This window comes from Ahaetulla prasina, chromosome 15, assembly GCF_028640845.1.
Source record: "Ahaetulla prasina isolate Xishuangbanna chromosome 15, ASM2864084v1, whole genome shotgun sequence".
Lineage (NCBI taxonomy): Eukaryota > Metazoa > Chordata > Lepidosauria > Squamata > Colubridae > Ahaetulla > Ahaetulla prasina.
This window is the reverse complement of record NC_080553.1, coordinates 355,821-381,440: the sequence shown is the minus strand read 5'-3', so window position 1 is coordinate 381,440 and position 25,620 is coordinate 355,821. Positions and strand designations below refer to the sequence as shown.

Here is a 25,620-nt window from a genome sequence, read left to right as displayed (position 1 = left end):
CTCCCACACCACTACTACAGGTTCACCCAATCTGGGGTGAACCAGTAGCAACCCACCACTGACACACACAGAGAGGTGGGGGGATATCAGCTCACAGGTGAGCATCTTGGGTGAGGGCTTTCTCTGAGCCTGAGCCCCAGGATGGGCTTGAGAGGTTCGGCAGGGCCAGCTCTCTTTTTCCACTGCCCTGAGCCTCTTAAAGCCATGGCTGGGCACTGCTGGCCCATCCCCCTTTCCCATCCTTCCGGATCCCATTCCCACCCCACCAGCCCTCATGTTAGTGAGGCTAGTGTTGGTCGCAGCCAGGCCAGGCCAGTGTCTTGGGGCAGAGAGCAAGTTGTGCATCTCCCCTAGCGTCCGAGGCATGCCCAGCACCAACAAGGGCCAGAAGAAGCTCTATAAGAGTGTGGTGCCAGAGAATCAGCCCCGGCTGCTTCTCCATCCCTGTGTTAGCGAGGCCAGCATCAATCGCAGCTGGGCCAGGCCAGTGTCACAGGGCAGAGAGCAGGTTCCACATCTCCCCAAGCTATCAAGGCATGCCCAGAACCAACAAGGGCCAGAAGAAGCTCCACAAGAGTATGGCGCCGGAGAATCAGCCCCAGCTGCTTCTCCATCCCTCACCATCACCCTTACCTTCTCAGGCCAGGTGAGGGAGGGGAGGGGAGGGCAAGGGGCAGGGCCAGCCAGGGATAGGACAGGGAGCCGCAGTAGAGGGCCCAAACAGCCGCATGTGAGTTAGGGTTAGCCTTTTGCTGTTTCTGAAAATATATGGTTTCTGTGATCATTTCTTCTTTCTGGGTTGGGGATGAAAGCTCTGATTGACTCTACTATTTGATAATCCTGGGGTGTTGTAGAAGATTTGGGGGAGGATTCCTCCACCAACCAAGTCATTCCCTTCTTCTAGAGAGGAGAGGCCCTGGTTGAGCGGTAGGACTTCCATGCAGGTCTCCACATTGCTCATTGGGATGTGAACTGCCTTCCCTCAGAGCTAGCCCTTCTCCCTCAAAGCAGTCTTCTGTTCCAGATGCTGGAGATTGACCAGGTCAAGCAATCACACACCTGGAGTGACCAGGTGCCAATGAGTGAATCAGCACAGGGGACTCTCTGCCGAAGGAGTCTGCCCAGCGGCATTTCCTGCACCAACTCCTTTTCCGAAATTGGACGGATGTCAAGCCAATTGAAACAAGGAGTTTTTGAATTTGTCTTAATAAATGGTTCAACCAGATGTGGATTTGGGATTAGCACATCCTTTCCCCACCTATATTGGATTCATTCATTCATTCATTCAATTTCTATAGCTGTCCAGCTCAACCATGTGACTCTGGTGAGTTGGCTGTGCTGCTGCCTTTTTTATCCTTCTCCACCTGCCCCCAATAGCCCCAACTCCAGTGCTCCTTCAGATCCCACTTCAAAGCTGCAGATACTTTGCATTTATGCTGAGTCACCTGTTGGGCACTGGGCATGCCAGCTGAAAAATGATCTAACAGTTAAACAGTCCTGGAATGAAGCAGTGCAGAAGCACTTCTCTCATGTTGCAAAATAAATAAATAAATAAAAATGACATGACTATGAGTCATCACCCATGGACCTCAAGGACACTGGTACTTTTTGCATTCATTCAGGCTTTTGGTGAATAATAATTGTAATGCACTGGTTCCTCAGTCTACTCTACTCAACAAGTCAGGTCATCCCACCTTCTTTACATGAACAGTCTGAAGCTGTATGGAAAAAGACTATCTGAAGTAGAATCACTGCCCAATACTGTCTGTACATGCAGGCAAGATATCGTAATGGTATCTGGATAGGACGTACCATATGTGCCATCCTCACCACCAACAATGGAAAAATAGTAAAAATTGAAGGACTCAAGATGCTCTTGGAAATAACATCAAAGGTCTGGATGAAGATGATCACTGGACATCCTTTAACCTGGCACCATCAAACACACACTCAGAGAAGACATACTGTCAAGGTTCCAGAAATACCTCTTCTGCGTAAAAGAAACTCAGAGACATTTCTTTTCCAGAGTTCTTTACTAGCATGAGGAGACTGGCACACGATGAGTGCAATTCCAAAACTGAAGTTCCGGATTCTTTTCCCCAGTTATACAAACCCCAAGAGTCCCACCCCCCTGACCCCTTTGATGGTCACATGGTCCCACGTTCTCCCAGTCCATTCGAATATCTTCTTGCCACTCTTCCTGCAGATGTGAACCCCATCCGACCTTGACCGTCTAAAGAATGTTACCATAGCCCTCAACCCCACTTCTTCCCCTCAGGGGAAAAATGTGGCAGCGTCTGGAACCCTAAAGTCTAATATGGTTTCCAGGCCTGACACATACCATCAGTTAACTAAAAGGTTAGAAAGACCAGAAAATTAAAGACAATGAAACATCCCACCCCATATTTTGAAGTTCCTGGTGAGAAATGGATAACAGGACTCATGACTTTTGGCTGAGCAACCAGGGCCAGCAGGTGTAGGACTATTGGAAGGAAAAGTGCCCATTGCAAATATTCAAGGATTGAAAAGAAAGAAATAATGCTGTGTTATAAAATTGGATTACAAGCCCAACGAGAAGACAATATCTAAAAAGAATGCATTAGTTCTATAAACAACAACATCCACAATCAGAAATAACAGGATAGCCAATCCACATCAATTTATAATACAAAATAAGTTGTTGTGTCAGGTGAATGAGGAGGCAGGAGACAGATCATTAGCAACGACAGCTCTTTATTGTATGGTGAACCCAGTAAGTGGAACAGTGGAGCAGACCTCCTTATATACTATTCAGGCTGAGGCACCATCCAATCACCAAAGTGCATTTTCTCTCCAAAATTCAAATACATAACACCCCTCCCTTCCCAGAAAACACTTGGCCAGAAATTTACAACTATTTACATACATAGTCACACAGATAACCAGGGTGTTCCCTATGCCTGGTTGACCTGTGCAACTCAGTTCTAGGTGGGGAGTTAAGCTGGTCGGAGGGACTTTCTGTTCCTCCCAGCTCTTCCAATGGGCCTTGCTGGATTGGATTATGGGCAGATTTTTCTTCGAGGATTTCTGGTTGGTCAAGAGGGCGACACTGGACACCGAAATCCTCAGATAAGTCCTCCAGCCACTTCAGGCTTGAGTTAGCTGTTGGAAGAAATGATGGGTAGTCAGGGACTGGTTTTTTTTATTGTTGTTCTGAATTGGTTTCTAAACGGTTTTGTATTTGATCAACATGTCATCTCCAGACCCTCCCATCACCCATATCTACTAAGTATGATTTTGGGCTGGTGACTTCGATAATTGTTCCTGCTAACCACAGGGGCCCCTCAGCATAATTCCTAGCAAACACTGGGGTGCCTACCAAAAATTCCCTTGTTTTGTTCCCCCTTTCCTGGTACCCATCAGGGGAATAATTCGGGTTGAGCCTAACAGACAATGGAGCCTTCGGCCCATCAGTAATTCCGCTGGGCTGCACCTGATGGCAGTACAAGGTGTCCTATGTTGGACAGTCAGGAATGTGTCAATTCTAGCTTGCCAGTCCCCGGGCCCAAACGGGATAGTGCCTCCTTGGCACTCCTAATGAAGCATTCTGCCAAGCCTTTCGTAGCCAGATGAAATGGCACTGAGAGGGCATGGTGGATGCCTAGCTCAGCAAGGTAGCCTTCAAATTGGGTGGTTGTAAACTGGGGCCCATTGTCTGAGACTAGGTTATCTGGCAACCCATGTGTGGCAAATAGCCTTCGGAGGACTTGGATTACTGCTTCCGTGGTAGTGGAACGCATCAGAATGATCTCTAACCATTTGGAAAAAGCATCCAGTACAATTAGAAAGGTTTGTCCATGAAATGGACCGGCAAAATCTATGTGGAGTCTGGACCATGGCCCTTGGGGTCTCTCCCACTCTCTCACAGGTGCTACTGGGGGTAATGGTCTAGAGTCTTGGCACGGTGAGTATCGTGCCACCCATTCTGCAATTTCCCTATCCATAGTGGGCCACCACACATAACTCCTTGCCAGTCCCTTCATTCGAACAATACCTGGGTGCCCCACATGCAATAATTCCAGAACTTTTTCCCTGAGACTCAGTGGGACCGCCACTCTGTCGCCCCATAGCAAACACTCCCCTTGGGTAGACAATTCAAAACGCTTTGTAACAAACTGTTTGAATTCCCCACTGATTGAGCTGGGCCACCCCTCTCTGCACCCAGTCAATTACAGTCTTGACAATATAATCCTTTGATGAGGCTCTTGCAACCTCAGCTGACGTGAGCGGACCAGTATCCAGAGAGTCAATGAGGAGTGTTGGAGTCCTGGGGGTCGGGTCCTCCAAAATGTCAGGCAAAGGGCACCTGCTCAAAGCATCAGCATGCCCCAAGTCTCAGCCTAGTCGGTGGGTCAGGCAGTATGAATAAGCGACCAGGAAAATGAGCCATCTGGTCAGTCTTGGGGACAGAGCCACAGGAGTGGGGCGGTTCCCAGCCAAAAGTCCAAGAAGGGGGTGGTGGTCAGTGACCAGTTCAAACTGTCTTCCAAATAAATATTTTTAACACCTGAGACAATGGCAAGAGCCTCTCTATCTAGTTGACTATAGTTCCATTCCACAGCAGACAGGGTGTGGGAAAAATATGCAATTGGTGCTTCAGTTCCATTAGGAAGTCTATGGCTGAGTAAAGCCCCAATGCCAAAAGAGGAGGCGTCACACAGAAGGACCAAGGGTAGTGTCCCATTATACTGGATCAGGAGGCTGTCTCCAGACAATAGTTGTTTGACAGCCCTGAAAGCAGTAGATTCTGTTTTCCGCCAAGTCCAAGGGGTCTTTTTTGCAAGCAGCTTGTGCAAGGGTTCAGCCACTGTTGCTCTGTTTTTTAAGAAAACAGAATAAAAATGTAAAAGTCCTAAAAAGGCTTGTAGTTCCTGTTAAGGGTAATCTGGGTTCACAACCAAGATTGTGGACTGTTGAGCAGAGTACCCTATGCATGAAAACGACTGAGACTGGTTGTATACAATAACAGTCACTTGCAGACAAACTGGGGTTTGATATTCCTTTACTTTTAGGGAAAAGGCAAAGTCATAGTCCAAAAACAATTCCAGGTCCTACACATATAAAGTCAGTCAGTTAGTCTTCTTACCAATGTAGACTTGCAAAACAAACAAGCAAGGTCTTCTTTCAGTTTCGGCAAAACACAGTTCAATTCACAACAGTCAGTATCTTGAGGAATCAGTAACTAGCCATGATCAAGCAATGATCATAAAACTCAAATATACAGTTGCAGCATGTCATCAGGTTACAATGCTGTAGTGTCTCTGTAGATTCCCCAAGCTGTAATTTAATAGTCCTTTTATACATTGGCTACAGAGCTCAACCAATCAGAATTCTTGCATGATGCAGCACACCTTTAAAGCAATATCATGCCTTTCTATAAACATACATAGTTAGTTTATATATTGCCTGGCCAACTAGTTAGGCAAATAGCAATTTCCTGACAGTTCCATCTTATTTTTGGGAGGGGGAGCTTTCTGGATGGCTCAAACCTTGCTTTCGGTGGGGTGTATTCCTGCTTCCTATAGCCTAAGAATTCTACTGTGGGTACAGCAATTTGACATTTGTTGAGTTTGACCCTCAGACCTGCAGTCCTAAAAATAGTCAGCACCTTTCGCACTCGTTCCTTTAGTTGCTGTTCATCATTTGCTGATATCAAAACGTCATCAAAATAGGCAGTGGTGGGATTCAAAAAATTTAACAATCAGTTCTCTGCCTTAATGATTTCTTCCAACAACCAGTTCACCAAACTGCTCAGAAAGTTAACAACCGGTTCTCCCGAAGTGGTGCGAACTGGCTAAATCCCACCACTGAAAATAGGGTACCATCCCTGGTAACCCTTGCAGTAGGCGCTCCATAAGATTTTGGAAAAGACCTGGGGCTATGCTGACTCCAAAGTGGAGCCTGGTGCATTTAAAGGCACCTCTGTGAGTTACAATGGATTGTGCTTCTGCCGTAGCGCCATCTACAGGCAGTTGCTGATACACCTGCATCAAGTCCAATTTAGCAAATGTTTTCCCGGGCCCCAGTGAGTGCAGAAGATGCTGAACTATAGGGACTGGGTAGGCACTCTTTTGCAAAGCTTTGTTCAGGGTCGCCTTGTAGTCAGCACAGATGCGGACGGATCCGTCTGGCTTTGAGTCACAAAGTCTCCCACTTTGCATGTTCAACCGTATCAGATTGCCTTGTTTAACTAGTTTGTCCAGCTCCTGGTCTATTTTAGGTTTAAGGGCAAATGGCACCCTTCTGGCCTTCAGTCATATTGGAGCAACTGCTGAGTCTAAATTAAAAGAGATAGGGGTCCCCACATACTTGCCCAGGCTGTCCTTGAACACGTTCCGGAACTCCTGGAGTAGCTCCTCTTTTAAGTCACTCCGATGGTGTGGACTCCTGAGACTCCCATTCCCAGGGCTCAGAACCAATCGAGACCCAGGAGGCTGGGAAGGTATCCCTTGACAATGGTGACTTGTAGGTTCTTTGCATGCTGGCCATAGGTTACTTGGACAGTTGCAATACCTTCCACAGGAATTCTGTTCCCTTGATAGTCTTGAACTTGTAGTCTCTGCAGCTGGAGTTGGTTCTTTTTGAGATGCGGAAGTGCAGCAGTTATCTTGGCCCAGGACATGATCGTGATGATCCTGTGTCAATCTCCATTCTGCATGGGACGCCTTCGATGTAAACGACTGTGAATATCTTTTCCTCTGGGCTGGCGGTGACTTGGCCGATTCTGACTCTGGTTTGATTAAACTTCATGCTCTTTTGTGCTCAGCCAATGGGATTTCTCCGAATGAAGGGTTAGTGCTGATTGGACGCATTGTAGTCATCTTTGTTCTTTTGGCGGCAAGGCTGGCTTGCTCGGCATACTCTCGCTAAGTGCCCCTTTTTCTCACACCTTCTATAAATAACATCAACGGCATGAGTTTCTCTGATGGGTACCCCCACAACTGTGATGTCCCGGTGCCTTGAAGCCGTTCGGGTCTGGATGGGGACGAACAGACTTCGACTCAACCCATCCAAGACGGAGTGGCTGTGGATGCCGGCGTCCCGGTACAGTCAGCTAGTTCCGTCACTGACTGTGGGGGGCGAGTCACTGGCCCCCAGGGAGTTGGGGAGCTTTTTATCAGGTTTGCCTGATCCACCAACTGCGTCCCTTCCTGGACCGGGATTCGTTATGCACGGTCACTCATGCCCTCGTTACCTCCCGCCTGGATTACTGCAATGCTCTCTACATGGGGCTCCCCTTGAAGAACACCGGGAGACTTCAACTGGTACAGAATGCGGCTGCGCGGGGGATAGAGGGAGCGTCTCGGAGCTTCCATATAACACCTCTCCTACGCAAGCTGCACTGGTTGCCGGTGGTCTTCCGCGTGTAATTCAAGGTGTTGGTGATCACCTTTAAAGCGCTCCATGGCATAGGACCAGGTTACTTATGGGACCGCCTACTGCCGCCAATAGCCTCCCATCGACCTGTGCACTCCCACAGGGAGGGTCTCCTCGGGGTACCGTCAGCTAAACAATGTCGGCTGGCGGTCCCCAGGGGAAGAGCCTTCTCTGTTGGGGCACCTACCCTATGGAACAAACTGCCTCTGGGGCTACGCCTTCTTCCTGACCTCCAGGCCTTTAAGCGCGAGCTCAAGACTTTTTTGTTTCAACGAGCAGGGTTGGCCTAAGAGTAATTTTTAATTGAGTGGTTTTATTTCTTGTTATTTTAATATTCAGCCTTATGGTTTCAGATTTTTAAATTTCAAATATTGTGTTTTAATTTTTGTATATGTCTTTTTAACTTGGCTGTAAACCGCCCTGAGTCTTCGGAGAAGGGCGGTATAGAAATGTAAATAATAAATAAATAAATAAATAACTAGCACAGCCTTCTCCCTCATTTCACCCTGTGTTGTGACCCAGGTTCCTGGACCCGGACTCCTGGACTCGGATGATTCAGAAAGTGAGGGAGAAGACCTGGCAAGGCCTGCTTCTCTTGGGCCCTCTCCCTCCCTGGCACCCACCCAAAGGGAGGAGGAGGGGCCGGCAAGGCCTGATTCTCCTGAGCCTTCTTCTGATTTGGCAATGCCCCAAGAACAGTTTTGGAGTGATGCAAGACTGCGCAGACGTGACTGGCACGCGCAGCAGAGGAAGCGTTGGGACAAAGCCAAAGAATGATGGTCATGCAGTGACATCTGCAGAGACTATAAATAGGAGGCGGGACTTCCTGGTTTTTTGTCTTGGACAAAACAATGAATTTGCGCGGGCAAGCTGTATCAATGGAGGGAAGAATATATTCGTGAGTAATTCTGGCCTTATCTATAATTTCCTCGTTATCTCCAGAGACTTGGCAGGCCCGTGGGTAGACATGGCCAGGACATTTATCTATGTAAATAAATTAGAAGAGAAGGCCGTTGACTGACTCTTGGTTGGGAGTATTGGGGGAGGGAAACAGAACACCCCGGTTTATCACTTTTGAACACTTCCTCTTCTGACTCACTGTCACTCTCGGGCTGAATGTCTTCCCTGTGCACTGGCGTTATTTTTGAAGAATTATTGGTCGTGGTTGGCCTCTGTAGTGTTTCGGCAGCTTTTGAAGATAGTTCATGAGCTCTGGCTTCATCTAGAGCAGCGTGGAGTGTTAGGTTTGATTTGACGAGTAGTCGCCTCTGTAAACGAATGTCTCTCACTCCACAAATTAGTTTGTGGAGTGCGTCATCGAGGTCTCGGTACTCACAGTGCGTCACGGCCTTGCGCAGGGCAGCCATGTAAACTCTGATCAGTTCACCTTCGTGTTGTAGTCTTTGGCGGAACTCGCAGTGTTGAACAAACTTCAATGGCACCGGGGCATAGTGCGCTCTGAGGGTTGCCTGCAGAACTTGCCAGGGCACAGATTGGACTGGCGTTGGCTCATAGTGACTCCGCTGTATCAAAAACTTCGGGCCCGCAATGGGTCAAGAAGTATGCTCATTTCCGATTGTCCAATAGGCCCTGTAAATCATTTGCCTTGAGGAAACACTTGAAGTGGGCCATGTATGATCCCCATTTTTCCTTGGCCAGATCAAATGGCACTGGCGGCGTGTAAGTGGACATCTCTCCAATCTGCCTCTATTGTGGCCGCCCTAATACTGGCTGGGTTCAGATGCTATCAGCTCTTTTTTGGGGTCTCTCTGCCAACCTCAATCCCACCTTCGTCGCCAATGTTGTGTTGGGTGAATGAGGAGGCAGGAGACAGGTCATTAGCAACGACAGCTCTTTATTGTATGGTGTGAACCCAGCAACTGGAACAGTGGAGCAGACCTCCTTATATACCATTCAGGCTGAGGCACTAGCCAATCACCAACGTGCATTTTCCCTCCAAAAGTTCCCTCCAAAATTGAAATACATAACATAAACTATTCACAGAAGTGGAACTGGAAGAACTGCAAACGTTTACCCAGGGCAAAGAAATCAAAGCCTCCCTGAAGTAGCTCAGATTGTAAAGGTGTTGGAAGAAATATCCATCTGGTTCAGTTCCAAGCTGAGAGAAAGAAGCTGGAAACAACATGGAGGCTGATTGGAAAGATGGTTTATTGATGAAGCAGAATCACCATGTGATTCCAGCCAGCTGACAAATGGAATTGAGAGTGGGGGTTTTATACTTTCTTTTGGGCTTTGCACTTGAGTTTCCTGTTCCTATGCAAGAACATGTCCTTTAATATTCTATTGGCTGTTGTCAGATTCCTATGGGATCATGTAGGGGTCATAGCAGGCTCTATAGCAGGGATTTTAAGCTCATGGACCACAAGCCAGATGTGTCACGCCCACCCTCGGTTTAGCAAAAGGGGAAAAGTTGCAATACATACATGATGACGAGTGAGGACAACAGTTTGACACCCCTGCTCCATAGACAAAAGAAATGCAAATCCTAGGTGCTTGTCTGACTTAATTTGGTTGAAGTCTGGACTGCTCTGGGGTGATGCAATGATCAGGCTTGTGTTCTGAAAGGGTGTTGGGCAATTCCTATTGTGGTGTAATGGCTTTGTCCTGGTTTGTATCTTGAGTGGGATACACCTTTGTTCAGAATTTGCTGCAGGGAGTTTCAACATATCCTGTCTTGAATGGATTACCAAATCTGCATTTCTAAAAGGTGCCTCCTCAATTTCTGCTTGGGGGCAGGGAGATTGGAGCTGCTTCCTGCCTCTAAAAAACATGTTTCTCCATTTCTCATCTAGGGAAATACAATATTTTGCCTTTTTAAATATTCCTCAAAATATTTCATTCTTCTGTGAAACCAGGGGAGTCAGCAATACAGAAACAGTTGAATGTTTTCATTCTCAAACTAGGAGCCTCTCCTCTGCCTCAGAAAGAACAAAGCCCTTTACTACACTACACTGCTAACTACACTACTAACCAGAGCATATAAAACGTGATCTTGATTCTATCCCCCTGCATAAACAGAGAGATAGAATCAAGATCACGTGAAGTGTTAGTGCCACTTTATAATGCCTTGGTAAGGCCACACTTGGAATATTGCATCCAGTTTTGGTCGCCACGATGTAAAAAAGATGTTGAGACTCTAGAAAGAGTGCAGAGAAGAGCAACAAAGAGGATTAGGGGACTGGAGGCTAAAACATATGAAGAACGGTTGAAGGAACTGGGTATGCCTAGTTTAATAAAAAGAAGGACTAGGGGAGACATGATAGCTGTGTTCCAATATCTCAGGGGTTGCCACAAAGAAGAGGGAGTCGGGCTGTTCTCCAAAACACCTGAAGGCAGGACAAGAAGATGGAAACTAATTAAGGACAGAAGCAATTTAGAACTAAGGAGAAATTTCCTGACAGTTAGAACAATCAATAAGTGGAACAACTTGCCTGCAGAAGTTGTAAATGCTCCAACACTGGAAATTTTTAAGAAAATGTTGAATAGCCATTTGTCTGAAATGGTGTAGGGTTTCCTGCCTGGGCAGGGGGTTGGACTAGAAGACCTCCAAGGTCCCTTCCAACTCTGTTATTATTTTATGTTATTTGCTAGATCAATTCTTGAATACAGCTTGACTGTCTGGAACCCATACCACATTTCTGACATCAATACAATTGAACGTGTCCAGAAATATTTTACGAGAAGAGTTCTCCACTCCTCTGAATACAACAAAATACCTTATGCCACCAGACTTGAAATTCTGGGTTTAGAAAATTTAGAACTACGCCGTCTTCGACATGACCTGAGTTTAACTCATAGAATCATCTATTACAATGTCCTTCCTGTCAAAGACTACTTCAGCTTCAATTACAACAATACACGAGCACACAATAGATTTAAGCTTAATGTTAACCGCTCCAATCTTGATTGCAGAAAATATGACTTCAGTAACAGAGTTGTTAATACTTGGAACACACTACCTGACTCTGTGGTCTCTTCCATTTCTAAGAGTAAAATTCCACCCTCAACCACATCCCAACAACCATGGTTCACACCTGATCCAACCCAGGAGATACAATTCTCGGTTGCGGCCCTATGGAAGTGTCCCTTTCCAGAGACCCCCAACTCTTTTTAAGAAGAAACTAAGAAGTCACTTGCCTGAGATGGTATAGGTTCTCCTGCTTGAGCAGCGGTCTGGACTAGAAGACCTCCAAGGTCCCTTCCAGCTCTATTCTATTCTATTCTATTCTATTCTATTCTATTCTATTCTATTCTATTCTATTCTATTCGCTTTCCGGAAGGAGGTGAAGATCTGCATTTTCTTCCAGGCATTAGAACCAGATGCTAAAGGAGTCCAAATCTATATTTTTGTATTGTGAATTTGTGCCTTGGCTATTATGTTATAGTTATTTTTGTGAATATTTTTTCTTGTGAAATGGTTGTTAGCAACTCAGAATAATTTATTTAAGGTGAACTACACCTATGCATTTCTGAATAAATAAATCAAAGAAATCCAGATACAGAGATGAATGAACTCAGCTAATCTGCATCATCTCCCTACCTAAGATTTCTCCAGAATCTTCCCAAAAAGGGAAGTTTGGAGGTTGTCTCCATGCAGAGCTAGCTTCTTTAGGTATACTACCTCTTCCTCAAGAATAATTAATCCCTCTCACCCTAATGGATGCCTGAAGGAGCATATTTGAGTTATTTTATGCAAATCATAGTGAACTGTAGGGAAAGCCTCCAACCAGTGGCTTGACCCATGACTCTGGACTTCCCCCCAACTTCCCCCAAAAGCCTTCAGAGCAGAGAAGTGCTGACCTGCTCTCATTGCCCAGACAGGAGTTAATTCTATCGGGTTTTTTGTTTTTGTTTTTTTTTATTTGCATTTATATCCCGCCCTTCTCTGAAGACTCAGGGTGGCTTACACTATGTTAAGCAATAGTCTTCATCCATTTGTATATTATATACAAAGTCAACTTATTGCCCCCAACAATCTGGATCCTCATTTTACCTACCTTATAAAGGATGGAAGGCTGAGTCAACCTTGGGCCTGGTGGGACTTGAACCTGCAGTAATTGCAAGCAGCTGTATTAATAACAGACTGTCTTAGCAGTCTGAGCCACCAGAGGCCCTTGGTGTTTGGTGTTCCTCAGGCCTCGACATCTGCCACAAGTGCTCCAGACACCTTGTCTGTGGTCATAGAATCATCGGGCTGGGAGGGTCTTGGACTTCTAGTCCAATCCCCTGCCCAAGGCAGGAGACCTGATTGCATCCCAATCCAGTCTCTTGAAAACCTCCAGTGATAGAGCACCCACAACTCTGCGAGGCAAAGCCATTCTGTTGATCAGCTGTTCTCACTGTCAGGAAATTCCTCCTTAGTTCCAGGTTGACTCTCTCCTTAATGATTTTCCACCTGTTCCTTCTTGTCCTGCCCTCAGATGCTCTGGAAAATAACTTGACCCCCTCTTCTCTATGACAGTTCCTCATGTCGTTGTCTCCCCCCAATCTTTTTCTTTGATAGGCTAAACATTCCTAGGTCCTTCAACCATTCCTCATATGGTTTAACCTCCAGACACTTTATCGTCTTTCTTTCTCTTTCTCTTTTCTCCCCAGCATTAGAATTTGTGCATTGTGATACAGGGAGTACTCTGGCCCAGTGGCAGTTGGGACTCCAATTTCCATCTCTAAATAATATGGTAGTAAACTGCAAAATCACATGATCACAGCGGTGGCAATCGCAGCAATCCCAGTTGCTGTGATAACCCCAGGACTGCAGGAGGACTCCTTAACAGGAGCTCCTGTGACCATCCCATGGGAAGAGGCAGGAGTCCCAGGCATGTGGACTGGTGGATGAGAGCTGCAGGGGAGAGCTACAGAGGGGTAGGTTGGAGGCACTGCAGGCAAACCTGAGGGAGTCCAGGAGGGTGCCATGGGCAGTTACCATGCAGTACAAGTAGGTGGGCAGCTGCTACAGCCAGTGGGCGAAAAAGCAATGGGTATTTTGCAGGAAGTCAGCAGGGAAGCTCAAAAATGATGATCATGTGACTATTACAACTGTTGTAACCATTGCCCGATGGTTGCCAAGCACCTGAATTGTGATCATGAGACCGCTGGGATACTGTGACCAGGTCACAGGTTCCTCTTGTTCAGCCCCATCATAACTGTGAATGGTTGCTGAATGAATGGTCACAAACTTAGGAACACCTGTAAGGGGGCTTGGTTTTTTCTTTTTTTCTTTTCCTTTATCTCTCTCTCCCTCTCTTGTATTATTTAACTTCTCTTCATTTAATTTGGGGATACTTTTAAATTATTTTTCTTATAAATTCATTAGCTGCCCAGAATTATGTATTTAAATTGGGCAGTTTGTAAATATCTATATAATCCTAATCTCTTCCCCATCTTGCAGTCAGAGGTGCCAGCTAGTTGCATATGGACAAGAAATTTGTGTGTGTTTATGTACACACACCTTTGAGTCAGCAGTGATTCCTGGTGACTGCCCCGACCAATCTTTGTAGTTTTCTTGGCAAGATTTTGGAAATGGTTTGCCCTTGCCTTCATTCTAGAACTGAGAGAGAGTGAGTGGCCAAAGACACCCACGTGGCTTGGTGCCTAAGGCAGAACTAGAACTCACCGTCTCCTAGTTTCTAGCCTGGTGCCTCAACTATTACAACAAACTGGCTATATTTCAAATCTGACTATGGCAAATGATTGTGATCACTGTCAGAAAATATCTCCTTACAGAAGGAAGCTCTCTTTTCCACGGCAGAAGCAAGACTGGTATTGAAAGGGCACCATTTAGTTCAGGGTACTTCCATTCTGAGCCTGGACTGGCACATAGTAATTCCTCAGCTCCAGGAGGCTACTTTTCATACCTAGGTTTGATAAAGGGAGGAGGAAAGGAGGATTTTTACACCATGTTATCCTCACAGAAAAGGAATGCCATTGTTATGTCTTCTTTGCGAGCTGTTCTCTTTCTTTTAAAGCTACAACCTAGTGGATATAATTTCTTCTGGACACACCCAAGCATTGTCACAAGGCTGACCTCCAAAGTTACGCTTAATAAACTCTTCTGAGATTTCTAGTAAGCTCTTTCCTTTCGTCTCCGGGAGGAAAAACCAGACATAGAGAGCAGTTCCAACACAGACCGTGAAGAATGGTAGGTAGCAGTAATAGCCAAGGCTTTCCTGAGATGAGGAGGAGAGAAGAAAGGATCAGCATATGAAGCACATGTTGACAGGAGCACACAAGCAGAGCCAAAGCTTGGCTGTAAAGTAGTCCTCGGAGTGGCCTGTTCGCTTAACAAAAGTGAGGCCTCCTTGGAGGAGAAAGCAGCGCCAATCTGCTAGGAGAGGAGGTCCTTGGTCATGTGACTGTGTAGCAATTGGGAGGAGTCACAAATGGATCTAGAACAGGAGGAACACCTGGAGTGAGGGGGGCTCCTTCTGCTTGAATCCACAGCTAGGACAATATTTTCCATTGATGGACAGAAAGGATGTCTGCCTAAAACCACTCACTCCAATTTCCCGTGTCCCACGTGAACTAACTGATGCCTTGCAGAAATATAAACAGAGAGCTTACCATCACAAAAGGAAATGCTAGGCCCACTAGAAATAAGTTGATCCAGAGCAGAGAACCGCTGATTGTGTAAGCAGCCGGGCGGGCAACCTGATCAAAAATCTCCGTGGGTATAATTCCTGTCACACCAGCTAGAGAAACCATGCAAATTAAATGTTGCTTTCTAAGAAGGAAGATAAAAATATGGCAATATCAGCCCAGTATCTGACCTTTCCTAGGTCATGTATGGTGGTTTTTTTCATGCCCTTGTTGAGACCCTCGGTGCTCTTGTAACTCACCTGGTCCAATGCCAAAGCTCAGGATGTAGGCAAAGATGCAGGCCATGCTGAGATAAGGCATCCAGCTGAATTGGTCCTGCAAGGCCAAAAGAGTGGTGGGGCAGATGGGGGGAAGGAGGGAAATAGGCAAATTAGGAAGTGCTCAACATGTGACTCTTGCTAAATTGGAAGACCTTCAACCCAAAGAAACAAAGAGCTACTCTTACCTGTAGAGATAACGCTACCATGAATAGGATGGCCCAGGTTGCCATGAGGCTGTACCCTCCTATGAGCAGCACCCGTCGCCCAACGCATTCAATGAGGAGGTTCTAGAAGGCAGCATTACAGGAAAGCCCCTTAATGGATGGCCCACCCGGGCCCTCCACAGAGAGATCTCCCCCTCCCCATTGAACAGGTCAGTCTCCTCCCCTCCCCCATTGAACAGATACAAAAGAACTCCAGGGCATAGATGTACAAGTCTCATTCCCTAGGAGCTTAGGACCTGGAGATCTGTTGTTGGGACTGGAATTTGTCCCACCCTGCCACTGCCATCCTGATCACACCTACACTGATCACTCATGATTTGGTTAAGGGCCTCATTATGAGGTATATTACATGGAACCCCCAACTGTCCAAGACACTTGCCTACATAGAGTTGTGATCTCAAAAACTGAGAGGAACCAAGTTTGCCCTAGCTGATAACAAAGATAAGCACAGGGCGTGACCAATGTAGTGAAGGTAGTGAATGTAGTGTAGTGAATGAATGTAGTGAACCTTATCCCACCAGACTTGAAATCCTAAACTTAGAAAACTTGGAACTCCATCGCCTTCGACAAGACCTAAGTTTAACTCATAGAATCATCTATTGTAATGTCCTTCCTGTTAAAGACCACTTCAGCTTTAATTGCAATAATACTAGAGCAACTAATAGATTTAAACTTAATGTTAACCGCTTTAATCTAGATTGCAGAAAATATGACTTCTGTAACAGAATCATCAGTGCTTGGAATACTTTACCTGACTCTGTGATCTCTTCCCATAATAATAAAAATAATTGCTACCAACTTGCCTTCCATTGAGGACCTGTATACTGCACGAATCAAGAAGAGGGCCGTGAAAATATTTGCAGATCCCTCGCATCCTGGACATAAACTGTTTCAACTCCTACCCTCAAAACGACGCTATAGAGCACTGCACACCAGAACAACTAGACACAAGAACAGTTTTTTCCCAAAGGCCATCACTCTGCTAAACAAATAATTCCCTCAACACTGTCAGACTATTTACTGAATCTGCACTACTATTAATCGTTTCATAATTCCCATCACCAATCTCTTTCCACTTATGACTGTATGACTATAACTTGTTGCTGGCAATCCTTATGATTTATATTGATTTATTGATCATCAATTGTGTTGTAAATGTTGTACCTTGATGAACGTATCTTTTCTTTTATGTACACTGAGAGCATATGCACCAAGACAAATTCCTTGTGTGTCCAATCACACTTGGCCAATAAAATCCTATTCCTATTCTATTCTATTCTATCCCAAAAGCTTTAATCAAAAACTTTCTACTATTGACCTCACCCCATTCCTAAGAGGACCATAAGGGGCGTGCATAAGAGCACAAACGTGCCTACCGTTCCTGTCCTATTGTTTTTCTTTTTCTTCTTCTTCATATATATATATATATATATATATATATATATATATATATATATATATATATATATATATATATATATATATATATATATATATATATATATTTATTTATTTTCTGAGGTTTTTTTTCGGGTGTTTGTATGTAGGTCTTTGGTTATTGGGAAGTCTCATTCATCATCTTCAGGCTTCAGCTTGGCTTCTGGGTGCTCCCAGAAGCACGAAGCTGAAGCCTGAAGATGACGAATGAGACTTCGTCGAAACGTCGCCAAGACACTTCCAATTTTACGCGGGAGAAAACCCGAATAACCAAAGACCTACATATATATGTGTATATATAGATATATATATGTGTGTGTGTGTGTGTGTGTGTGTGTGTGTGTGTGTGTGTGTGTGTCCTTGGTTGTTCGGGTTTTCTCCCGTGTAAAACCCGAACAACCAAGGACCTACATACAAACACCTGTGAAAACCTCAGAAAACAAATATATATATTTGTGTGATGCTTATATATATTGTTGTGACAAAATAAATAAACAAATAAATAAAATAAAGGCTACAGGGACCTTATACAGGAACTGAGAAGGAAAGAGCTCCAGTCCACTATCTGAAAGACTTCCCAAATTTAGCATCAATGACAACAACTATACACATAATTCTCTGGGCTGACATAATGGGTCTCCTTCCTGCAGGGAACAAGAGCTGAGGTGAGAATGAGTGGAAGAAGGTGGGAAATTACAGGTAACACAAGAGAAGGGAGGATGATCCAAAGCAGATCCATGACTTCCATGCTGTGACAAAAATGCCCTGGATACTACTCAGAAATGCCAGGCAGCTCTGCAAAGGAGCAAGACTGCTTGTGGATAGTCTAGAAGACCACACTGGGTAGGTAGAAAGAAAGGAGATAAAAGTCTCACACAAGTCATGGACATGATAAGCTCACAACTCCCGGTGCCAATAACGCTGTACTGGATCTTGTCATATGGAATCCCTGCCTCTTGGAACACATACGAGGCATAGAAGTACATCTGCAGGAATAAAGAAAGAGCGAGTATCTCTGTATCCCTGCTCTACTGAGCCCTATTTTTTATTGCTGTGTAAAGGAGGGGAGATTAATCTAATTATCTGAGATAGGAAACTCATGAAAATGTAAAGCATAAAAAGTCATATCACAATTTAAGCAGCAAAGAAAAATCTCCCAACTCTCCCTGAAACTCAACTCAAAAAACAAAGAGGATACTGTGTGACAAAATAAATAAATAAAAAATAAGTAAAAGGATGCCAACTGCCACACATTTTAGTATGCCGCTTGGATTGTGCCAGCAATCTCCTAAAGGAGAAGCCACCTGTCCTCTTCTCAGTTCCCAGGCCTATTGGAAAAAAGGCATGCAGGAAAGCAGCGGGCAACCCCCTGGCCAGGCCGCTGGACTTACGGAATCATTGCCACAGAGCTGCATGGCACTGCTGAGCACCACCACAGTGAAAAACTGCCACCGCACAGCCCGGTTCCTCCATAGCTCCCAGGGTGCCTTGGCCGCCTGTCCTTGGAGGGCTGCCTGCTCCGCCAGGATTTCTTTCATCTCGCTGCTCAGGTCGCTGCTGCCCCTCAGTTGCTGCAAAGCTGCAAGAAGCCAAAAGTGAGCCTGATGTTCTTGGAAAATGTGGAGGCCTCTGATTCATAGGTTGCCTTAGAACTTCTCACCATGTTCCAACCCGCTTCGAGAAAAGCAGTGCAGGTGCAACAACCGCACAGCATCTCATGGCAGAAACATCAGCAGCTAGGTAGCATTTGAATGTCTGGGCCACAGATTCCACTGTTTACTCCAGATGGGACCAGATTCCTCACATAAAGTTCCCTTTGGGAGAAAGCATCACTTCTGCGAGGTACAAGGACTACTATAATTCCCACAGGACTTAAAATAGCCTCATGTAATGAGTCCAATTTTCCCTACAACTCTATTGCCTCCCATGCGGGTTCAGAAGTATTTCATAAGAAAAGTCTTGCACTCTTCTGTACACAATAGAATTCCCTATGCTACTAGGCTTGAAATTCTTGGTTTGGATAACTTAGAAATTCTCGGTTTGGATAACTCGCTTGCAGTCATACCTAGGTATTGCATACAAAATTATACGTAGTAATGTTTTACCTGCAAATGACTATTTTTGTTTTAATCGGAATAATACGCACGCTAACAACTGCTTTAAACTCAGTGTAAATCATTCTAAACTTGACTGTAAAAATATGATTTCTGTCATAGAGTTGTCAAAGTCTGGAATGCTCTACCTGAGTCAATTGTTTCAGCTACAAATTTTTAGTTTCAGTCACAAATTGACCTTACATCATACTTAAGTGGTTAGTAGAGGGGGCGTGCATAAGTGCACTAATGTGCCTATTGTCTCTGTCATTGTATTTTTATTCTTCTATTCTTGTTCTCGTTTTTGTTTGACAAATTCTAATAAATAAATAAATATCCCTATAACGATTTGCTTTCTGAGCTGTACCTCAGGACAGGAGGCTGATCTGGACACCCTTGCTTACCAGAGATGCATGAATCTTGATCTCCTCGGTCAATCAAGAGATAGCGGGGGCTTTCTGGAGCCCAGGGCAGAAGCAACAGCTGGATCAACCCAGGCACCACATTGCTGGCTAGAAGGATAGGCCAGTTCTCTTCTGCTCCCAAGATTTCCCTGCGTTAAAATCCAGAGTCACTTATAGAAACAGACGCAGGGTCTCATTTTACAGACTTTTACTTACTTGCCGATTCTCATCACAGCAATGTCTCTCCATAAATCCATACAAAAGAGAGACAACAGGCCCTTTTGCCATGTGCTGCCTGGGCTTGGGCAGGAGGTTTCATGGCAGGACACCTGTCTACCTGGCGGCTTTCCATTTCTAGGGTTTTGTTTAAGGTCCAGCGCATAGCCCAGCCCTGGTTACCCTACAGCGGGCCCCTAGCAAAGGGTGTTTCTTGTAGATGAAACCCCAGGTTCCCTCAGACCTTTATGTCTCACCTGAGTCCAGCCACTTGGCCAAGCACTAGGCCGAGCGCTGTGAAAGATGCCGAAGTCATAGCCACAGCTCCCCGGAGCTCCTTGGGTGCGCTTTCCCCCAAGTACATGGGCTGGATGCTCATGGCCACTCCTGTGCAGACAAGTCCCCAGTCTCAGAAAGGAAACATATTTATTTTATGACATTTATTATGACCACTTGGCTTCTGGTGACAGGGATTGGTCAGCCACGGCTTTTCATACTAAATGAGTAAACTTTCCGGCCAAAGTTTTATTTTGTGAATGCTCTCCCCTTGCCCTTCTCTGCTGCTTGCACTTTTTTGGCCTCAACCAAACAGGTATGACAGTAGATAGGGAGTCCCTTAAAAACCAAGCCCTATGCCACATAGGGTTTCTAGCACCTCAATTACACCGGGGGGGGGAATATCAATCAATGCAGCTCATAAATCAGAGGAATCCCATGAGCATATCAAGGCATGCCCCTCCCTGCCCATGCCACTGCATTCTGGACCAGCTGAAGCTTTTAAGTGGTCTTTGAATGCACTGCAATAGTGGATTCTAGGGCATAACTGATTGTCTAAAGAGCCTCCTGGTCAAGAAAAAAGACACAACTGGTACAGTAGATGCTGCTGTGATCACCTTCCCAGGGTCCATTTCGATTCCTTGATTCGACACCCTGTAGCTGAGGTACCCCAAGGACTCCTTATGGAACTCACATTTTGACAGCTGTCAAACTGGGGCTTCCTGGATAGAGCATCAGTTAATAGGTTCCCCCCACCCGGAATGTATTTCAAGTTGAAGTTAAAGCATTTGAGATACTGAGACCAGCGAACCTGCTTGGGGGAAAGCTTCCAAGGGGTCTTTAGCACCTTGAGGTTTTTGTGGTCAGTCCACACTTCAAAAGGCTCCTTAACCCCTTCTAGGAAGTGTCTCCAGGATAGGAGAACCCATCACACCACAAAAGCCTCCTTCTCCCATACCGCCCATCTGAGCTCCATGTCCGTTAACTTTTTCAATATGTAAGTACACGACATTAGTTTGTTTTGAGCATTCCTTTGCATTAGAATAGCTGCCACCGCCACATCACTAGCGTCAGCCTGGACTACAAATGGTTTATTTGGGTCAGGGTGCTGGAGGATTGGTTCCACTACAAATAGGTGTTTTAACGTTCAAAGGATATTTGACAGTCCATTGTCCAAGCTAGGAGTTGGCTATTTTTTGGCTTGGTGGGAGATGGACCAGTTTTTAGTAATTCCGTCAAGGGGAGAGAAACCTTGGCAAAGGAAGGGATGAATTGTCTGTAAAAATTTGCAAACCCCAGGAAGCTTTGTGGGGGTTGCCAGTCTAGCACCGCCTTCACCTTTCCCGGGTCCATTTCGATTCCTTGATTTGATGCTCTATAGCCCAAGTAGTCCAAGGACTCCTTATGGAACTTGCCTTTTGACAGCTTTGCATAAAATTTGACCGCTAGGAGTTTTTTCAGCATTGCCTGGCTAATTTGACATGGTCTTCCAGATTTTCACTGAATATAGGAATGTCATTCAGGTAAACAAAGACATCTGAGAAAACCCGAATCTGACAGGTCCGGGTTCTCCCTCAGTAAATCAAAACCCCCAAAATCATCCCCTCACTCTTCAGTCAATCACATGCTCTAATCACCATCCGTCCCACCTCGAGACAGCAATCCGACCACTCCTTCTCCAGATGCAGGATCAGCCTGACCTTGACCTTGACCTTTCTCTCCACAGCCATCAGCTGCATATTGAACTGGAGCTGTTCATATAAAGTCCATATAAAGATCCCCAGATCATGCACTAAATAAGAAGGTGCTACCCCATCCAATGAGCTTAAATGGACTCCAGAGGATGGTAGAGGACAGGAAGGTCTGGAGGAATGTTGTCCATGGGGTCATGATGGGCTGGACATGATTTTGCAACTAACAACAATCACCCCATCCAAGGTTAAACATGGAATATTTTCAGATTCAGTGGCCCTCACATAGAAATATACAATCATAGGATTGGAAGAGACCTTGGAGGTCTTCTAGTCCAACAGCCTGCGCAAGGCAGGAGACCCTATATCCGCAACCGTTGATAGGATTGAGTCAGAAATGGTTCTTCTCCTCCCAGACAGCCTCATTTGGCCACTCTGATGTTAAAAGACATAATTGGGTATCCTCAATGTATTCTAGCCAACAATTGTGGAACCAGCCCCCCACCACCACCACCACAAATAAAGAGAACCACCCCAAAGTTCTGTCTTCCCATTCCCAATCCTCAGAGCCAGCTAGGAAGGATACCATGGTCAATAGTATTGATTGCAACTGAGAGATGAAGAACCTCCCCCATTGTAAGGCAAAGACAGAGGAAGGAAAGCAGATTTTGATGGATTCTTGGCTCCAGGTTGCAGCCCTGACCTATCTTCAAGGAACAAACCCTGGTCAGATAGCATAGACTGCTTTTCAAAATGCTGCAGTGAACATGTATCTCCTCATGTCTTGGACCTACCAGAATTGATGCCAGCAAAAAATCTGCTCAGCAAGATCATTTCAAAGGATTTTGCCACCCGGCTGAACCCCACGAGCAGCGCAGCAAGGGCCACAAATACATTGTTCAGCAGTAAAGATTTCTTCCTTCAGGGGAACCAAGGGAGAAAAATGTCAAAGGCTTGTTTCGCTTTGTGTGCCTCTTTCCTCAGACTCTCTTGGCCATCATTCAGCATCACAGCTGCTTCTGTGGCTCCTTTCATGGCCAGAGTGGCAGACAGCCTGAGTTCCAGTGCCAAGGCCTTAAACAGGGAGTGGCATGTTAGTGGCCCTTTTATCCCCAAGTGAAATGGGACGACTCAGTGGTCAGATGGGTGTGGCTGAGTAGGCATGGCTGGGTGGTCGTCACAACTAGGTGTGGTTGCGTGGGTGTGGGCAGCTCGATGTGGGCAGCTTGATGCCTCTCACTCGGCATGGCTGACACGGTACATCCTGGTGGGCATGGTCAGAGAGGTACAGTCATCTCACTCTGTTGACTCAGGACTGCTGGGTCGGGATGAAACAAGTCGCATGGCTAACTTGACATGGGTACAACTCAGTGCCCCACAAGCTTCTCACCTCCCCAAACTGCCATCAGCCAAGCATGTGCTGATACCATCCCCTCCCCCTGCCCCGCATTTCAGGTTTGGGGACTTTTATCCACAGAGGAACGAGAAGTCCTTCTCTCCAAACCCAGGCATGATTGGCAGCTTGCCAGCTCAGATGTGGCTAAGTCTCCAAGCTTGAAATGGTGTATGCGTGTGTGGTGTGTGTGTGCGTGCACATGCAGCACACCAAAGGAGACGTTCTTCTCCCAATCCCAGATATCTGAGCGCTGGCATTTCCCTCTCCAGTGCCCCTTCCCAGCAAAGCAGGAGGACGATGCTGCTGCACATGGAAGGGCTGAGGAGAAAGTTTTCATGAAGCAGTTTCCTCCGAGTCCAACTTCTGCCTTGACAAATCTCTGGTGAAGAGGGGGTGGCTGGGGAGCTGCAGGGGAGGCTGGCCAGGCAAAGCAGGAGACGAGGGTGACATTGCTGCATGTGGAAGTCAGCAATCAAACGTCTGCCTTGACAGATCTCTGGAGAGCAAGAGGAGGCAGGGGATCAGCGCTCCCCTGTCCTGCACAAGGGAGGCAAATGAAACAAATATTTTTACAAAATAAGCAGATTCCCACACGTAATGAATTATTCCATTTACAGTTTGAAGACTTCAGAAACTCTTGACTTAATTCTGAGATTGCTTATTATCCAGTGGACTTTCTCCCCATTTTGCCCACATTTTTAAGCTAATGTTTCATTAGATATTAACAGATTGCTGCATAATTTACTGCTTAGAAATAGCATGCCAAAAAGACAAGTATATTTGCTGCAGGTCATGGAAGCAGAATATATAATAGAGTTCATACATTGATCTGATTTATATATAATAATAATAATAATAATAATAATAATAATAATAATAATAATAATAATAATAATAATAATAATAATAATAATAATAATAATAATAATAATAATAATAATAATAATAATAATATTTTAATTTGTATACCGCCTTTCTCCCGAAGGACTCAGGGCGGTGAACAGGCAGGTAAAATACAAATACACACAATAATTAAAACATCCCTTAAAAACTAATTTAAATGCCCAAATATTAAAATAACGACACCCCATACAATTATAAAACTTTAAAACCCATCCAATAAAAATAAAAATCAGGCTAGTCCAGCCATACGAAATAAATAAGTTTTAAGTTCAGCGAAAGGTCCTAAGGTCAGGTAATTGTCAAGTCCGAGGGGAAGTTCGTTCCACAGGGTGGAGCCCCACAGAGAAGGCCCTCCTGGGGCCGCCAGTCGACACTGTTTGGCTGACGGCACCCTGAGGAGTCCTCTCTGTGAGAACGCACGGACGATGGGAGATAGAAGCCGGCAGTAGACGGTCCCGTAGATAGCCCGGTCCTAAGCCATGGAGCGCTTTAAAGGTGGTAACCAATACCTTGAAGCGCACCGAAAACAACAGGTAGCCAGTGCAGTCTGCGAGGATAGGTGTTATGTGGGAGCCCAACCGCCCTCAATAACCCGCAGCCGCATTCTGAACTAGCTGAAGTCTCCAGGTGCTCTTCAAGGGGAGCCCCATGTAGAGAGCATTGCAGTAGTCCAGGCGAGAGGTAACGAGAGCATGAGTGACTGTGCATAAGGCATCCCGGTCCAGGAAGGGACGCAACTGGCGGATCAGGCGAACCTGATAAAAAGCTCTCCTGGAGACGGTCGCCAAATGGTCTTCAAAGGACAACCGACCATCCAGGAGCACGCCCAAGTTGCGTACCTTCTCCATCGGGGCCAATGATTCACCCCCGACAGACAGCCGCATCTGCAGCTGACTGTACCGAGGTGCCGGCATCCACAGCCACTCCGTCTTGGAGGGATTAAGTTTGAGCCTGTTCCTCCCCATCCAGACCCGTACGGCTTCCAGACACCGGGACAGCACTTCGACAGCTTCACTGGGGTGGCCCGGGGTGGAAAAGTACAGCTGAGTATCATCAGCGTACAGTTGGTATCTCACCCCAAAGCCACTGATGATCTCACCCAGCGGCTTCATATAGATGTTGAACAGGAGGGGTGAGAGAATCGACCCCTGCGGCACCCCACACATGAGGCACCTTGAGTCGATCTCTGCCCCCTGTCAACCCCGCCTGCGTCCGACCAGAGAGGTAGGAGGAGAACCACCGATAAACGGTGCCTCCCACTCCCAACTCCTCCAACCGGCGCAGCAGGATACCATGGTCGATGGTATCAAAAGCCGCTGAGAGGTCTAATAGGACCAGGGCAGAGGAGTAACCCCTATCCCTGGCCCTCCAGAGATCATCCACCAGTGCGACCAAAGCTGTCTCCGTACTGTATCCGGGCCGGAAGCCGGACTGGAACGGGTCTAGATAGACAGCTTCATCCAGGTACTGGGGTAGCTGACATGCCACCACACTCTCTACAACCTTCATTGTGAAGCGAAGATTGGAGACTGGCCGGTAGTTCCCTAAAACAGCTGGGTCCAGGGAAGGCTTCTTGAGGAGGGGTCTCACCACCACCTCTTTCAAGGCCGCAGGAAAGACCCCCTCCCGCAAAGAAGCATTTGTAATCCCATGGAGCCAGCCTCATGTCACCTCCTGAGTAGCCAGT

At 46.0% G+C, this 25,620-nt stretch overlaps 1 protein-coding gene across 1 annotated transcript; it reads right to left on the bottom strand.

Moving 5' to 3' along the window:
* Positions 1 to 286: 286 nt before the first annotated feature.
* Positions 287 to 24,011, bottom strand: LOC131185830 (solute carrier family 2, facilitated glucose transporter member 11-like; the record flags this gene model as incomplete). The annotated part of the gene is made up of 12 exons (XM_058158734.1): positions 287 to 474; positions 2,995 to 3,141; positions 14,462 to 14,603; positions 14,998 to 15,125; positions 15,273 to 15,348; positions 15,479 to 15,580; positions 17,830 to 17,940; positions 18,346 to 18,533; positions 19,452 to 19,600; positions 19,925 to 20,054; positions 22,429 to 22,549; positions 24,003 to 24,011. Coding segments are annotated over 12 exons (1,491 nt in total), but the record flags the coding sequence as incomplete, so codon positions are not given.
* Positions 24,012 to 25,620: the final 1,609 nt, after the last annotated feature.